We start from the raw sequence: 18,101 nt of genomic DNA, 5'->3' as shown, positions 1-18,101 counted from the left end.
ACTAAGTACAAGAAGTTTGGAAATGAGAGAAACCAGGATTGGCTGGAATGAAAGAATTCCCGGGAAAGAGAACAGCAAAAGACATCAAATGAACCTAAATATGTCTGCTACTGGCCTGCCTGCATTGTTACCATTATTGCTGTGTCTTTGTACTAAGGCTGTTTTTTGAAACTGTTTGTTTACCAGCAGTGGTTTAAAACTGGCTTGAGAGGACTGGGGCTGTAGTTTAGTGGCAAAGCGCTTGCCTAGCATGTGTAAGGCTCTGGATTTGATCTTCAGCACCACATAAAAATTAACAAATAAAATAAAGGCATTCTGTCCATCTACAACTACAAAAAAAAAAAAAAAAAAAAAATGGCTTGAGAACCAATCTTCCTGGATTTCAACCCTAGTTCCACCACTTACTAGCTATGGAATCTTGGGCAACCAATCCTTTCTAAGCCTCAGTTTCCTCATTTATAAAATAGTGGTTTGATTTTTTTAACAGAATTTACTTTTTGGAACTTTTATAAAAATTAAATGAGGGGTTGGGGCTATGGCTCAGTGGTTGAGCACTTTCCTAGCATGTGTGAGGCACTGGGTTAGAATCTTAGCACCACATAAACAAATAAGATAAAAGCATTGTGCCATATACAACTAAAAATATATTTTTTTAAAAAGTTAAATGAGTTAATTTATGGAAGATATCTAATATATTTATAATTTGGTGTGCAACAGAATCACTGGGGGAGTTTATGTCATGGGATCTGTAGAAACTGAAGATACTAAGCTCTCTAGAGTATGTGATTATATTTGGGAAGATGGAGGTAGTGCATAGTATAGAATTTAATTGAGACTTTTATCTTTGAAAGTCTCATTTCTAGACCATTTCATCACAGGCCATTTCACCTTGGCTTTAGGGTGTCTTTCTTTAACATTTTGCACTATTTTGCTGTGGATTATTTTTGGTATGTTAGTTTTTACTTAAAGAGTAACTGATTTTTTTTTTTAAATTCACTTTCTTAAAAAAATAAAAATTCTCTTATTTTTGACTTGTTCTATTTGCTAAAAGGTTGGAATATGGCTCGGGCTGGGGCTCAGTGGTAGAGTGCTTACCTCATACATGTAAGGCACTGGGTTCAATTCTCAGCACCACATAAAAATAAATAAAGATATTGTGTCAATCCACAACCGAAAAATATTTTTTAAAGAAGTTTAGGATAAAGCCAGTTCTATTTTAATCTTTCACTATTTTCAGTGTATCATTTTTTAAAAATGCAATGAAGTCATGTTTAACAAAATGAGAAAATTTCATGGGAACACAGAAGATTAGTTAGGACATTTTATTAATACTAATAAAGATGAACATTTATTTGTGTTTAGAAGCAGAGTATAGAAGCAAGCAGTCTAACACTAGAGGGAATACTGATCCTATTACAAACTCAACATTGTATTAAGTCAGATCTTTTCCTAAAAAACCCTCTCAAACTAGCTGAAGTACAAAGGTGATTTATTAGCTCATGTAACTGGGAAGTCTACATCTGGATATGGAAATACTGATGATGTCATCAGGCCTGTCTCCATTCTTTGGCTCTTATTCTCTTGTGCTGTCCTCTTCTCCTACCACACACAGGTTTCTTAGTGGGTGGGAGAGAGGTAGGGAGAGTGGCCACCAGCCCTTACTGATTTCCATTTTCATGCCTCAGGACTCAAAGATTAGACATCCTTTTTCTTTTCTTTTCTTTTCTTTTTTTAAAGAGAGAGAGAGAGAGAGAGAGAGAGAGAGAGAGAGAGAGAGAGAATTTTTTAATATTTATTTTTTAGTTTTCAGCGCACACAACATCTTTGTTTGTATGTGGTGCTGAGGATCGAACCTGGGCCGCACGCATGCCAGGCGAGCACGCTACCGCTTGAGCCACATCCCCAGCCCAGACATCCTTTTTCTTAATTGCAAATAGTGGAATCCTAATTAATTATTCCAATTGATTAGGTTTGAGTTCCCAAAATAATCACTCCAGTCAAGAGGATAAGATTCTCTCATAGGGTTAGGCCTGTGTCACATGCTGATCTCTGTGACCAGGGGGTTGACATTGAAAATCAGAAATATGTCTATAGAGAATCATTATAGAACAACAGTAAAATGCTGATATAATCTCTTCCTTGACTTCAAACATGCAGGGATAAACATATAACATTCTTTCCACAATTAATTTTGAAAGTGCTTTAATTTAGTAAAATTCAATAGAACCACACTCAATTGAAAAAAATACCACTCACTCTACAGTAGGAGATAACCCAAAGATAGACATCATCTCTACATCCTGCTCTGTGAGCCATGTTTGAGTGATTTGCGTTCCCCCCTGGATATGGCTCATTATGATCTAATAACCTATGGCTAAATTACAAATTTACCTACCCCCAATGCGCTCAATACACTGTAGTGGAAAGAAAATCAGATTTCCAATATAAATTCACACTTAGGAAAGGCAAAGGGGGTAAATAAAACAAAAGTGGTCACTGTCACCCTAGAACACAAACCATTTCCTGTTGGCAGGGGTTATAAAGACAACTTTCACTAGTAGTGGAGTGATTTTCTTAGTCTGCAATCTGGCTGTAACAGTTCGACCTGATGGAAGGACTTTCTTGTCCCTTATCCTCCATGGCCATATCTGAAATCAATATTGGAAAGAACTTTTATTCATGTGTTCAGAGGGCGTGAGGACAGCCTTAGGCTTTGTGTAATTACAAGTCCCTATTCATGAGGCCATAGATTTCTCATATAGCACATTTTCCTTGAAACACTAGTCAACTGACCGATTTTTATGGTTACATTGGCTATAACCAATGCCAAAATCTCATTAAGTTATGGTCCCTGAGTCTGAACCCTGTGTTGCCATTTCTATCCCTTGGTCATATTTCAACAGCTTTCATACAATTTCTCCCTCTGAGTGAAGTAACAGCACAGCACAGACTGGCATGGTGGATGCTGTAGATCACTACCAAGATATCCCCCTCCATGACCAAGGCACTGATTTGCTCAGCTGCTTAGAGTGTTGGAAGCCCATGACTCTTTGGGAATTGCCTTCGGCCTTCGGCCTCACCAGGTCCAGACCCTTGCTTCCCCCCTAGGAGTCTATAGTCAATGATTGATCAGGGAGGGGGGCATAAAGGACCTGTCACAAGATTCTAATATGAATCCTAGATAATCACTCGACAGGGGAAGAAGTACAGGAAAAGAAGGGTTGAGGACAACTTGAATCTTGAGGCTTCTATTTTTTCTGACTTCTCTTGAATCCCAGTTATTTCCTCTTATGATGTCCACTTCCTTGACTTGGCTCACAGCAACTAAAATTAAAGGTAGAGAATTCAGCCTTGGCGATTCTCCAAGGCCTACATATGAGAGGGAGGGTGACTGGAGGGAAGTTACTCAGAAAAGCTGGATGCCATTCTTCTTCTGCTTTCAGATGACTAAGCATGGAGGGAAGTTTTTTCTTTCTTCCAGAATACTAGTGGAGACCATAAACAGGGTTGGGGATATTGCTCAGTGACAGAGCATGTACCGAGCATGTGCAAGACCTTGGGTTATATCTTCAGCACCACAAAGTAAGTAGAAAATAAATAAAAATAAAAATGAATAAATATGTTGTGTGTATGTATATATATATATATATATATATATATATATATACATGTATACATACTCTAAGCACATTTTACGGACTCCGTTTCTTCATATCAAGTTCTCCATTTGTTAGGATTCTTTCAGGTGTAAATAACAAAAATCCTACTCAAGGTGGGTAACAGAATCAACAGAAATGTATTAATTCATTTTACTGGAGAATCCAGTAAGCTATCAGAATGTTGATCTTATTATCTCCCATTGAAAATGGATGCTCTTCACATGGTAGAGGAGAGACCGTCTTCATATCTTTTAAGTTTCAAGACCTTAAAAGTAAAGACTCCCCCTACAATCTCCTTTAGAGGAAAACTCTTTTTAGGCCAAATTGGGTCTTATATCTGGGATTATTGCAGAATCACCACTTTGACCTGGTCTAGTAAAGTGCCCATCTCGGGTTCATGGATCAGATCTATTAGAAGAAGAAAAGAAGGCAAGGTGAGAAGCCAAAAATAATAATCATGCTAGTGTCTTATGATTTAATGTGATGGAAAATGTGTGTGAGTGTGTGTGTGTGTGTGTGTGTGTGTGTGTGTATGGTAGAGGGTGGAATCCAAGGCTTCATACATGTGAAGCAATTGCTCTACCCCTGAGCTACCTCCTCATCTCTTCATATGTATGTACATAATTGTATTAAGCCTACGTAAATTCTTTTTTTTTTTTTGTTTAAGAAAAGTTTTACTAATGTGTTAATATTTCAGCAAAGTTATTGCAATGGGTTTAAAAGGCAGACACACTATAAGAGGCTATAAAGTAACAAAGTTTTATACAATTAAAATATTACATAGACCTATGGGATTTATTGAATAACTACCACATCCAGAAAAGAAATTACATCTGAAAGGTTAAATCCAGTATTAGCACCTACAATATCTCTGAAAGTAAAACTTTTAACTGCTTCGTTCTCTCCTAATATATTTCTTAACTTTCTCCCAAATACAGTGCTCTCAAATCCAGAAAAGAATGAGGGGCATAAGAAACCCAAACACTAGGAACATACAGACAAAAGAAGAGCTAGAAGTACTGATTCAGACTTAAGAGTTTAACTTGGAAGTCACTTAACTTATTTGAAACCAATTATAAGATTTCTGTGCACTGAATACTGTAAGAGGCTGTATGAGGAATCTATAAATCATAAAGTTGCCAGTAGGGTTAAAAATTAGCAATATACAGTACTATGCCTATCAAATTTTTTTCTCATAAGTTATATTTATAACAAAACTATAATTAAAATATTTACTATACTTGCTTATTACACATTTAGGGACACAGCAGGGACATATGTGTTTGATGGTTTAGCATCCACTTTATTGTGCTCACTTATTTGTGTAATGAACAAGCAACACATACCACATCTTTCCAACATTCAAGGTAATGCAATAATAACATAAAAGGCTCCAAATAAAATAACTGGAAATTGCATTCAATACTACTTTAATTAGATATAACTGTTATAGTAAAACAAATAACATTATACAGTATTTTTTCAATGAGTTTTGGTTTGAAAACTGAACAACAGAAATAAATCTCAAGATTTGAATCATGGCAAAACTGGTAGTTCTTTGAAATCTGGGAAATGCATCAGCATAACAGACACAGTCTATCCCTCACCTGGAAAAAAGCCATTTATTAATTTGGGGGAATAAGACTGAACATTCACTAATATAAACTCATTGAAGTCTAAAGCCACCTGGAAAATTGGCCCAAGGAATGAATAGATTTCATGGTACTGGTGGCAAGTAAGAAATAAATAAAACTTTGCATTGAGCTGACCAATTGCATATTTTATAATCACTTTGAATAAAAAAATGTGAAATGCTTCATTGTGTTTTCTCAGAAACGAGTCAGAAGTTTACAGAATCCTACACAATTTAAAGACACAAAGTGGATGCTGAGCGACTAGAGGTCACTCCAGGTGTGGAATTTTAGAAAGTTAGTCCTTGGAGTAAATGGCACCGTGGCTCTGGCAGCAGATACAAAGGAATGATGCTCTGGAGAGGAGGTAGGGACACTCTGTGATCAGCCAGTGGGTAGATGAGGGTCCCAGCTGGATGTGGGATCTTTAATTTTATGGTTTATCTTTCACTGCTCATGCCTCTGTCTTCATAAATGGTAATTTCAATCTAAAAACTCAAAGTCCTCTCTCAATAGGGTCTGTCAGGAGGAGACCTTGGGGAGCACATATCTTCTCATTCTGTTCTTGAATATACTTGGAGACTTTCTTCAGAACCTTCTCATAATGAGTTTCCATACATAAGAAGATGGTCTATGCTGTTAAACAAGCCAAACAGCCTTCAAGGTACGATTGGCCCCCAAGCTTCTCTGCTTCTGCATAAAGGTTATTGAGTTCCAACTGTCTCTTCAAACTGCTGCCTATCAAGGTTCTCCAGCTCCGCGGGGAACCTGGTCTGGAACCGGCAGCGTGTACCACTGCTGTAGTCTCCTTGAATGAATGAATACCTTCCCGGACACGGCGCCTGCTGCGGCCTCACGGCGAGGACCCCACCGGCCGCGCTGCGAGTTCAGGGAGTGGGGGAGGGGGCACCATGGGTCAGATCCCCGGCCTGGACCCGGGACTCTGGCCCGCCTGCCCTTCGGACCCACCCACCACCCAAAGAAGCCCAAGGCCTCCCCCTCTCCGCTCCCCTTCACCCAGGCTGTCGCAGCGGGCTTTCAGCCACCGCCCCCGCCCAGGCCCCGCGCCCCCCACATCCCGGTTCGGCCCGGGAAACACCAACCCCCTACGTAAATTCTTTTAGTCTTTCTTCTCCCAGTTAAAATGAAATTATCAGAAGGCAAGTTGCATAAAAGTGTCCAAGGGAAATTATTTTTTAACCCTTAGAAGGACACATGCTAAAACAGAAGTTCCTCATTATATATGTTTAAAGAACATTAAATACACTTTCTATGTCCTTGAAAAAAAAAAACAACATACAAAAACCGTCAACTAAACGGCAGATTTGAGAAACCCATGTCACATTTTAATAATTAACAATGATTGCTTAATAAAGTCTTGATAAAGTTTAGTTTTTGGCTATCATAAGGATTACAACCATTTTCTGTCTTAAAGGGACTCAGTTGTGTGTACGTTGAAATGCCCATTATGTTTGACTACCATTCTATATTGATTTATCCAGACACTATCTGCCCTATGGGAAACACATAAACTTTCCAGCCTTCACACATGGTAACACTGGGAAAATATCAGCAACAAAGCCTTGTTGCCAGCATGGGTTACTTTCTTATAGTAAATGACCCTGCATCTGTCTTCCTGGTTTGTGTGCTTGTGAAAGAATCATCCTTTGACAGAACTGTTGCTGAAGGGTATAACAATGACCAATTGGATCTCCACTTATAATGAGAATCTCAGAGCGGTATGCAAACAAGGGTCTGAGCAGAATATTTTTTGAATAATTAGAAATTACATACATGAATAAATTTGGATATGAAAAATGTGGTCACAGATGGGAGAAGCCCTTGATTTATCAGTTAAGTTGCCTTAAGAGAAAACACAACCACAGCTAAACATTAAATCTGCTGCTTAAAATATGTTAAAGCTTTTAAGCAAAATAGGCATTTACACTCAAGGCAATCACTTGGTTCTTTGCTCACACTATTTTGAATGTGTTCATGTGAAAATTGGAGGGGATTCCAAAAAACACAAACAGAAACAGTTATGAGTGATCAGTTTTATTTTCTGATTCTTTATATTCTCATAAATTATTGTAAGGCAAAAAATAAATCATTGACCAAAGAGAAACAAGATTAATGTCCACTACTTTGTAAATTTGCCACTAGGTGATAGTACCATACTGTCAGCTCAGAATTTTGAAGATGAAAGTTTTACTTTCTTTTTTAATTTTAGTCTTAAATGAAAATCTTTGTCAGATAATAAAGGATATCCTCTCAGATACTTAAAACTTTATGTAAAATGACTTATAAAACAACCGAAAGTTTTGATATTTGAGCAACTATTCTTTGGAGAAGTTAATCAACCACATTGTTCCTAAGGACAGGTCACCAACTGCCAGGAGTACAGCCTGATATATTTATTTGTCTATCTGATGCTTTTATCTATTTTTTCATTTATATCAACATGAATGAATATGATGTTTTTCAAATTTCAAATCATGCTCTATTAATGAGCAGTGAAATACAAATGCAACCAGCATTTTAAATTCTTTTTCTTCATGAACATTTTAAAAAACACACAGGTTAGAATAGTAAAATGACCCCCCAAATATCCATCACCTGGATTCAATTGTTAAGATATTTTCACATTCTTTCTTCTATTCTATGGTTTTCTTCTCTTATTTATTGGGGAAATATCTTAAAGGCAATTTCAGACATCATGTTAATTTACTAATACATATGCCAATATGTTTCTCTACAAATACATATTTTTTACGTAACTACTAAGGCATTATCAGACCTTTTAAAAATTAGCAGTAATTCTTGGTATTGTGTAATACCTGTCCATCATCAAATTTTCTTGAGGGTCTCAAAAATGTCTCCTGATAGCTGGTTTGTTCATATTAGGATCACTCAACATTAAAAAATGAAATAGGATAAAAATAGTTAATATCCAAGAGCATCACATATGGTAGGGCTAATTATTGCTTCAGGAAATTTCCTTTTGCAGGTGTACATTTATATCCTCTATAACATGTAGGTTTTAATATTGGTCACAGTCAGAGTCGTTGTTTAAAATTTTCATTTGTTCTGCTTAATTGTACGTGATAGCAGAAGCATTTCAATTCATCAAACACAAATGGAGTGCAACATTCAATTTTCTGGTTGTACACAGTGCAATCATACATGTACCTGGGGTAATGATGTCCATCTCATTCCACCGTCTTTCCTATCCTCATAATCCCTCCCCACTCTCTCCTTTACCCAATCCAAAGTTCCTCCCTTCTCCCCCCACCCCCCACAATAGATCAGCATCCACTAATCAGAGAAAACATTCAGCCTTTAGTTTTTTGGGATTGGCTTACTTTGCTTAGCAAAATATTCTCCAACTCCATCAATTTGCCTGCAAATGCCATAATTTTATTCTCTTTTAAGGTTGAGTAATATTCCATTGTGTATAAATACCACAGTTTCACTATTGTGAATTCAGCTGCCATAAACATTGGTGTGGCTATGTCACTATAGCATGCTGATTTTAAGTCCTTTGGGTATAGATCAAGGAGTGGGATAGCTGGGTCAAATGGTGGTTCCATTCTAAGTTTTCTGAGGAATCTCTACACTGCTTTCTAAAGTGGTTGCACCAATTTACAGTCCAACTAGCAATGTATGAGTGTACCTTTCCCTCCACATCCTCTCCAACACTTATTATTGCTTGTATTCTTTTTTTTTTTAAATTAGCTACACATGATATTGCTTGTATTCTTGATAACTGCCATTCTGAATGGGGTGAGATGAAATCTTATGATTTGCATTTCTCTAATTACTAAAGATGTTGAACACTTTTTCATATATTTGTTGATTGCTTGTATATCTTCTTCTGAGAAGTGTCTGTTCGGTTCCTTAGCCCATTTATTGATTGGGTTGTTTGTTTTTTTGGTATTAAGTTTCTTGAGATCTTTATATATCCTGGAGATTAGTGCTCTATCTGATGTACATGTGGTAAAAATTTGTTCCCATGCTGTAGGCTTTCTTTTCACCTCAATGCTGAGAAGAAGCTTTTTAGTTTGAATCCATCCCATTTATTGATTCTTGATTTTATTTCATGACTTTAAGGAAGTCGGGGCCTAATCCCACATGATGAAGATTCAGGTCTACTTTTTCTTCTGTTAGGTGTAAGGTCTCTGTCTAATTTCTAGGTCCTTGATCCACTTTGAGTTGAGTTTTGTACATGGTGAGAGAGAAAGGTTTAATTTCATTTTTCTACATCTGGATTTCCAGTTTTTCTAGCATGACCTGTTGAAGAGGCTATCCTTTCTCCAATGTATGTTTTTGGTGCCTTTGTCTAGTATGAGATAACTGTAAATATGTGGGTTGGTCTCTGTGTACACAGAATCTTGAAAGTCACTTGGTTAATGATTCTCTCCTTTCCTTGATAAGGCAGACACTTCTGGGAGTTCTGAGTTCAAAAACATTTCCTTCCGTTTAAGTAGTGCAGGGAGGAGAGGTCTGAATCTTTGTTCTTGCTGTTTGCTCTGCCTAGAACTTCTCTCACCACCATCTCTACTGTTTCCCATCTTCCCCAGCCTTAGAGATGAAATGCCATTCTCATTCTGAGACTTTCTATTGTCCCAACCAGCTGTCCCTTGGTTTGAATTACACTGCCTTATGTGCTTTATATGTTTTACCTTTTCCCATAAACTAAGTTCATAATTTTTTCCCCTGAAATGTAACTTGTCATGTACTTTGCATAAATAACCACTTAACTGAATACCTGGATTAGGAGTTAAGATGCTATCGATAGTTATTAGGCCATGAGGATGTTTGTGTCAAAAATTGGACAAGGGAAGACTGGAAAAAAACCAAATTAATGAGGTTTAGACTGATCCTGAACATAAAAATACAGGTTGAGGATTCATTATCCAAAATGTTCAGATTTTGAAGTTTTTTCTTTTTCTTTTTTGGAGGTGGGGGGGGGAGCAGATACTGGGGATTGAACTCAGGGACACTCAACCACTGCCAATCCCCAGCCCTATTTTGTCTTTCATTTAGAGACAGGGTCTCACTAAATTGCTTAGTGCCTCACTTTTGCTGAGGCTGGCTTTGAACTCGTGATCCTCCTGCCTCAGCCTCCTGGACTGCGATGATTATATTTGTGCGCCACTGCACCCAGCCAGATTTTGGAGTTTTAAAAAATTTTCAGAATATGTGAATACACTTTATCAGTTAAACATCCCTTGAAAATCCTAAACTCCAATTCTAAAACACTCCAAAATTTAAAACAGTCATGACAGTTTTCAAAAAGCTTCAGTTTTTGAAGCATTTCTGAATTTGGATTTTTGGATGTTCAACTGGCAAGAGCTGCAATATTTTTTCAGATATTTTTTTATGTGCCTGTCACAGTAAGCACTTATTTTATCTAGTGTTCCCCCAAAAGCCTGAGAGGATAGGTAATTATTACCAATTTTACAAGGAAGGAAACCAAGGAGTTCAGTATTTTGGCTGTCTGGCTTCTAAGATGTTCTTCCTAATACAATTCTGCTCTGAGGCTATTTTATTCACCAGAAACAGGATCCTACCTTTTAAAATCAATATTTAAGTCCATTGCATAGTTCAGGATAACTTAAAAGAGAAACTAAGGACAATCTCCTTGTTCTTCTCTTCAACTCTATGTAGCTTCTGGAATATGTCTAAGGAAATCTGAGAAGACCCTTGATGTCATGATCCTTGTATTCCAGGTGAGGTATACTACCTCATGGAAACCTGTCTCTTTTATTTAGAATCTGTATTTCCCTGTGTAACTCATTTAGTGTGATTATTTGATTAATATCTCCTTTGCCCTTTGTAATGTTAAATCCCACAACTGTAAAGATCACTTCTGCCTTTACCCACCATATTTTTCTTGTCAGATTGCAAGTGTTCAATAGATAGTGAATAAATTCATCATAAATAAATGAATGCCCAGACAAATTTGATTAGCAGTTATTTCATACTTTGAGAGGAAGCCTGGGGCTTGTGGTGTAGTTTCAGTGGTAGAGTGCTTGCCCAGCATGTGTGAGACCCCAGGTTCAATTCCCAGCATGGAAAATAAAATAAGAATGTTGGCTGAGGGGTAAGGTTCTCGGGGCTAGAAACACCTAGAAGAGAACATCCATTCATTCTCATCACTACTTCTACCAACCTTATTGCATCAGTACCTTATTGCATCTGTATTCTCTCCTCCAACAATGCCTGGATTGCACATTCTTTTCTAAAGCCAACCCTTTCATTTTTGTACTGAGTTTCATCCCATTGTCTGCTCAATGTATTCTACTTTTGTCTTTCATGCATTATCAATTTTTCACTTCCTGTTAGTGGAATTTTCTATGATAATGTTCTCTATTGGTGCAGTCCAATATGGTCGCTACTAGCCAGTGTGACTATTGAGTTCTCAAAATGTAGCTAATCTAAGGGACTGAATTCTAGAACTTCTTTAATTTTTAAAATTTAAATGAAATAGTCACAAGCAGATGATTCCCATTTACACCAAATATAAATAAGTCACTCACGTTATCGTCCCCCTTTTAGATAATATCCCATTTCTGTGTGCCTTCCTTCAAAATACAGTCTACAAAAGTTTTGTCTATATTCAGTCTCCACTTTCCCTTCTTCTACATAGTTTTAAATTTACTTCAAACAATTTTTTGACTCAACAAGTCATGAAAATGGTTCTTTTTATGATCACTAGGGAACCTCAGAGTTGCCAAACCCTGTGTCAATGTTGAGTGTTCATTTTAACCAGACCTAATAGCAGCATTTTATATTTTATTTTTTATTTTTTACTTTTTGGTACCAGAGACTGAAACAAGGGCAAATTGAATCACTGAGCCACACTCCTAGCCCTTTTTAAAAATTTTATTTAGAGACAGGGTCTTGCTAAGTTGCTGAGGCTGGTTTTGAATTTGAGATCCTCCTGCCTCAGCCTCCAGAGCCACCAGAGCCACCAGGATTATAGGTGTGCACCACCAAGCCTGGAGATAATAGCAACATTTTACATGGTTAATTCCCTACTTGAAGTACTTCCTTATCTTAGTATTGGGGGCCCTTTGTTTTCCTCTTCCTCTAGCTATTCTTTGTTTTCTTTGTAAGATTTTTATCTATACATCCTCTAATATCGAAACATCACAAACCTCAGTGCTTGAACCTTATCTCTTGACTACATTTTCTTCCTAGATGCTTTCATCCAATTCTGTAGCTACAGATCTTAGAGACAGGATATAGTACTTGATGGATCTCTAGCTCTGACTTTCCCTCTTAATGCCAGACTTGTTTGTCCTCCAGACAACGCCCTACTCGAATTTCACATCTGGACTTCATCTTTTTCTATTTTTTTGAGTTATTATTAGACATTTGTTTTATTTATTTATATGTGGTATTGAGAATTGAACCCAGTGCCTCACACATGCTAGGCAAGCACTGTTGCCCCTGAGTCACAACCCCAGCCCCCTGGATGTCATCTTTTAAATCTGCTTCTCCCTGAGTCTTCCCCACTTAAATCAGTGCAGTTTCCATCCTTTTATTGTTAGGTCAAAACTTTTGGAGTCATTCTTGATTTATACATCATAGCCAATCCATGAGTAAATTCTTTTGGTTCTGACCTGGTCTCTCATCTCACCTGTCAATCCCTAATCCAAGTCACTATCATCCTTAGTCTGAATTATTGAAAGAACTTCTTCTCTGATCTACTTTTATTTTCCCTTTCTGCCCTAAATCTCCTCCTCAAACAGAGCAACCCTTTAAAAAACGCAAATGGATTCATACCACAGAAAACACCAAACTTCACAATGTTCATTTCATTCTGAAGATAAGTTCTGAAGGCTGTCTTTAAAGTCCAGCATGATCTGGCTCCCAGCTACCTCTCTGACCTCCATGTTCACCCCCTACTCATTCCTTTCTTTCATCACACAGTTCTCCTTTCTGCTCTTCAAGCAGACTACACTTGTTTTGCATCAGGACTTGATTTTTTGCTGTTCTCTAACACTAGAGATTTCTTAATTCTGTGCTCCAGAAAATCCTTTTGGCTTTCTCCCCATCTTCCTTCAGGTCTTTGTTCAGATGGTAACTCTTTAAAGAGGTTTTTGGCCTGATCTTTCCCATCTAATGCACCCTCAATCCTTCCACTCTGATTTATTTTAAATCACAGTTCTTATCTGCCTTCTCAAACTCAACTTTGGGATGAGTTTCATTAGAATCAAGACTTGGTCTGTTTTGTTTTGTGTTGTATCCCCAGGATCTCAAACAGTGCCTGTCACAGAATATGTGTTCACTAAATAACTGCTGAATGAGAGAATAACTAAATTATATTCTAATGCTCAGAAGTATTAACTACTTAACTTTTTTTCTGGGGGTAGATATCAGCTCCCTCATTTTTCAAAGGGTCTGTAATTTCCAAGTACCCATCAATTCAATAAATATTGAATGCAACCTACTGTGCACCTTGCATTGGGCAGGTACTTTGACTACAGTAAGAGGTCACAGTACCTTTTCTCAAGGAGTTGGGACAGAGAGTCAAATAGAAAATTACAGTGGGAATTCCGGAAGAAGTCTATGAGCTTTCACTGGGTGGATGGTCAGGAGGCAAGTAGATGAAGAGGGAGTGGAAGCCTGTTTCCAGCTTCCCAGGTGTGCACAGGGAACCCTTCCAATCTACAAGCCCTGTGAAGGAAGTTACATATTTAACTTGCTCCAGGTTTGGGGCGCAGACTCCTCCTTGCAGACACCTCCTACAAGGTGCATTTATGGAAAGGTGAGGTGGGGTAAGAGTGAAGAGGCGGGAAAGAAAATGAGTTCAACTCCAGCTTTAAAACTAGATGATATTTGTTAGAATCCATTCATTTCATAAAAGACGGCACTGTGTAGAACATTTAGGGTTAGATCTGCACATTCCTTTACATTGTCCCCAGGGCTCGATAATAAAATTCACATTATATTTAACCTTCGGGGCCCACAGCACAGTGCAAAGGTCCTCAACGTTTTCTCTGTTCCGCGTTTTTGAAGCTAAGGCAGGTCCTATCAGAGCGGCAGCAACCGCGGCGTTAAGGGAGAATCGCTGAGCGTCACTCACAACCTCCGCATTGGAGGAACAGAATTGTCCCACACTCTGGGATCTTCATAGTCGGCTCTTCTCAAGAGTCTCCGGGTACTTACCAGTTGGCCCCCCGCAATTCCTTGCGCTGACCTGGGAGGAGTCGACCTCCTGAGGACTCTACCAACTGAGAAGCGCAGGGGTGGAGTGACTGAATGTGCTGAGATAAGTGGAGTAGGATGGAGACGAAAATGCCTTAAATAATAAATCAAGCAATTTTGTTTAACAACCTATTGGAAGAAACTCCCTGGACCTCTGAGAAACAAGTTTTTCTATCTTTCAATTTAAAACAACCCCTTCATTCCCCTACACTTGGCGCGCCTGGCCTTTGGTCTCTCCCGCGCCGGGTGACCCCGCCATCACGTGCTCCTCCTGTCCTTCTGGCTGAACGTGCATCCTGCTGAGGGAACTGCCGACCCATGGCAGCCCTTTTGAGACCTGCCCGCTGGCTCTTGGGTGCCGGGTCGTCCCTCCCGCTCTCCCTGCGTCTCCTCGCGGGAGGCCCGGGTCGGCCGCACGCCGCCCCCTGTCTGCCCGCCGCTCGCGCCCGGCTTTTTGCGGGGTGAGTGCGCGGGTTCTGCCTTCAGCCAGGTTCCGCGGGGTCGTCTGCGCTTGCCGGAGCTGGGCCTGACTTGAACGGGTCCAGGCTCCTAGCTGCCCCACGACCTAGCTTCCTGGGGCTTTTGGACCACTCGCTCCTCCAGGGTTTTCTAGTGACGGGGTCGTACGTCTCCAGAAGGTCATGGCCATGGGCAAGTCTCGCTTCCGGCTTGTTGCTGCCCTCTCTGCTTCGGGACTGGGTCTCTTCTGCCCTTTGGCTGCTCAGGGCCGGTGAAGCTGAGGGGGCCTTTGACCGCTGTTGTGGGGGTCAGGTGGTGTTTCCCTCTTTAGGATTGGCATGCTTGGGTGCTGTCCCACGTGGGTTCAGTGTTGGTGATTAGTAACCGTGTAGTATTTAGGACCCGAAAACTTTAGTCTTTTTTTTTTTGGCGGGGGAGATGGGTTGGGAGTTTAGGATGAGCCAGAGATAGTTTAGAGCTGGACATCTGATTATGATCCTTTTGGGCTTTTGCCTGCGTTTTCTTAAATGGAATTTTTCTTCCATATTTAGGAAGGTGGGTTGGGAATTGTCACAGTGGAATCTGACATTGAATGAGTGAGTGAACACATGCAAAGTACTCTATTAGGATCCGGCGAAATAAAGGCACGTTAAAAATTCGGTGGGTGATACATGTGTGATTAAATGTTCTCCTAGATTGAGATTATAGGGAGAAAAGTTTGGTATCAATTTGCCGGGAGGGGATAAGGGAGGTTGATGAACGTGTTAATTTGAGTAATAGTCTAGTTACCTGGAAAGGAGTGTTTAAGTTTAACATTGGAGAGAAATGATGGTGGAAGAGTTCATAAAGGTACTTTGAGAGTTAGCATAAAGACTGAGAGCTAATGATATGGAATGGGAGGGTGTGGAGGAGGAAGTCTGGACTGCAGGCTCCTCAGTTTATTTGCATTATGCCATTGGACAAATCACTTACCATCTCCAGACCTCAGTTTTCTTAGCTGTAAGATGGAAGCAGTAAGAGTGTTGTTAGAGTATTGCATGGAATTATATAAAGCATTTAATAAAGGGTCTGACATATAGTAAGTGCTATATAATGACAATGATTATGTGGACCTTTTTGCACCATCCAGCTGATCTCTACATAAAACTAAAAGAAGGAAATCCTTGCTTATTTATTTATTTATTTTTGTGGTGCTGGGGATTGAACTCAGGGCCTTATGCATTTGAGGCAAGCACTTTACCAACTGAGCTATACTCCCAGGCCTGTTTTATGATCATGTGACTTACTCATAAATCTTTGGAAACTAGTGCTTTTTGTATTGGGCCTGAACAGATAACTTTTAGAAATCAAGCCTTGCCTTCATAGAATGACATCTCTTCGTTTTCAGAGTTTCTTTTGGGAAACTTGTGCCAATTACTCTTATTTTTCTCTAGTCTTTCCATCCCTGTGAGGCCAGAGGAGGGTCAATGTCATTTTTCACCTTCACCCTTGCATTTGAGGGAAGCTGACTAAAAAGGTAATGTAGTAGAAAGGTTTTTGGTCAGGGTGCTCATGAGACCTGGGCTGTTTCCTTGCTGTATAATCTTATATGTCTTACCTAAAATGTCTGAGCCTAAGTTTTTTTTTTTTTTTTCTGTAGAGGTAACTAGGCCTTTCCCCACTACTGGCAATGCTAGTTTCTTGTTTTGGATTCACTTAAATGTTTTCTCAGAGAAGGCCTACTTTGACATCAACCTAAAAATCTACATTATCCTATTTTAGTTTTATCCCTGGCATATTTCACTTATCTGATGTTAGTATTTATTGTTCTCTGTTTCCTTTGTAGAAGGCAAGCTGCCTGAGAGCAGGATTTTGTCTTTGGCCGGTATGTTCAGATCAGAGCAGGCAATAGAGAAGTATTTTCTGTTTCCTGGATTCTGAACATTCTTTCTATACAGTCTGGCACTCCAGAGCTTGTCAGCAAGACCAGATTGTTTCCAATTGGAAACAAAACTTTTCACAGGATTATACCTCTAGACGCTTTCCAGTCTCTTTCCTGTCCATTCTCTAGTCTCTTTCCTTTTCTCCCTTCTCATTCAGTCTTCTACCCACTATAGTCACTGGCATAGGACATCATTGTGTTGTTAGTAATTTTTTTGTTGAAACTTCTTTAAATTGTAAAACTCATGTTTTTTGAGGAACACTTGTAAGGTGTGTGGTGGGAGAATAAATCAAAAATCACCCTTACTTCTGTCATCCAAAGAGAGCCATTGATAAAGTACATATCCTTTCTTAAGTATGTGTAAAATGTATGTTCATTTTATTTTTAATTTTTGCAAAGGACATCTTAATTACCAAATCCACTTTTTAGTCTTTAATCTTTGATTTACTATTCTGTTTTCTAGTTTTCTCTTCATGAGAGCCTTACCCTGGCATCGATATCACTTTTGATTCTCTTTTCTGTGGGATTTTTCTCTCATTGCTTTCTTCCTATGTTCATTGAATGCTTGTGTCCTTGAGGGTTTTACCTTTGGTCCTTTATGTTCTGTCACTTTTTCCTTCTCTGGGGGTGACCTTTTTTATTTTTAGGGTAAAAATATTATTATTATTAGCTCTTGCCTACCTTTCTGGTGGTAGCCTTGTTTCTCCTCTGCCTGGTTGGATGACAAGTCCTTCAAATCTAAAACATCTGAATCTGGATTCACCTTTCCTCCCAAATCACTTCCTCCTGTGTTTCCTGTTTTTGTGAATGTTGTCTTTTCTCTTTCCCGAAAGAACCTGGATATCTTTGTTCTTGACTTCTCCTTCTCATCTAATTCCCCTTCATTTATTTATTGCATGAATGATTAAATTCTGAGATCTACTTTGGAACAAATCACTACTTCCTCCAACCCCATTATCATTCCCTAGTGTTCCTGGTAACTTTACCTTTATTTTGTTTATTTATTTATTTTTATGTGGTGCTGAGTATTGAACCCAGTACCTCAAGCGTGCAAGGCAAGTGCTCCACCACTGAGCCACAACCCCAGCCCCTGTCCCAGGTAGCTTGATCATGTCATTTTCCTATTTATAATTAAGCCCTGTTGTGTCATCTTGTGGTTCCAGTATCAGATCCAGAAGCTAGCATAGGTATTTCTAAGCTAGAGATGCCTCT

General features: G+C 38.9%; 1 protein-coding gene and 1 pseudogene across 1 annotated transcript in view; one reads left to right on the top strand and one right to left on the bottom strand.

The window, feature by feature from the left end:
* Positions 1-5,189: 5,189 nt before the first annotated feature.
* LOC143380569 (golgin subfamily A member 7 pseudogene) lies at positions 5,190-14,804 on the bottom strand (annotated as a pseudogene).
* Positions 14,781-18,101, top strand: part of Lrpprc (leucine rich pentatricopeptide repeat containing) — a 107,223-nt gene continuing 103,902 nt past the window's right edge. Inside the window, exon 1 of the mRNA XM_076834038.2 lies at positions 14,781-14,970. Within this exon, the coding sequence (XP_076690153.2) occupies positions 14,828-14,970 (143 nt within the window). The 5' untranslated portion in view covers positions 14,781-14,827. The remainder of the gene's footprint in view (positions 14,971-18,101) is intronic.

Source organism: Callospermophilus lateralis, chromosome 14 (genome assembly GCF_048772815.1).
Source record: "Callospermophilus lateralis isolate mCalLat2 chromosome 14, mCalLat2.hap1, whole genome shotgun sequence".
NCBI lineage: Eukaryota > Metazoa > Chordata > Mammalia > Rodentia > Sciuridae > Callospermophilus > Callospermophilus lateralis.
This window is presented reverse-complemented; position numbering and strand designations above follow the sequence as displayed.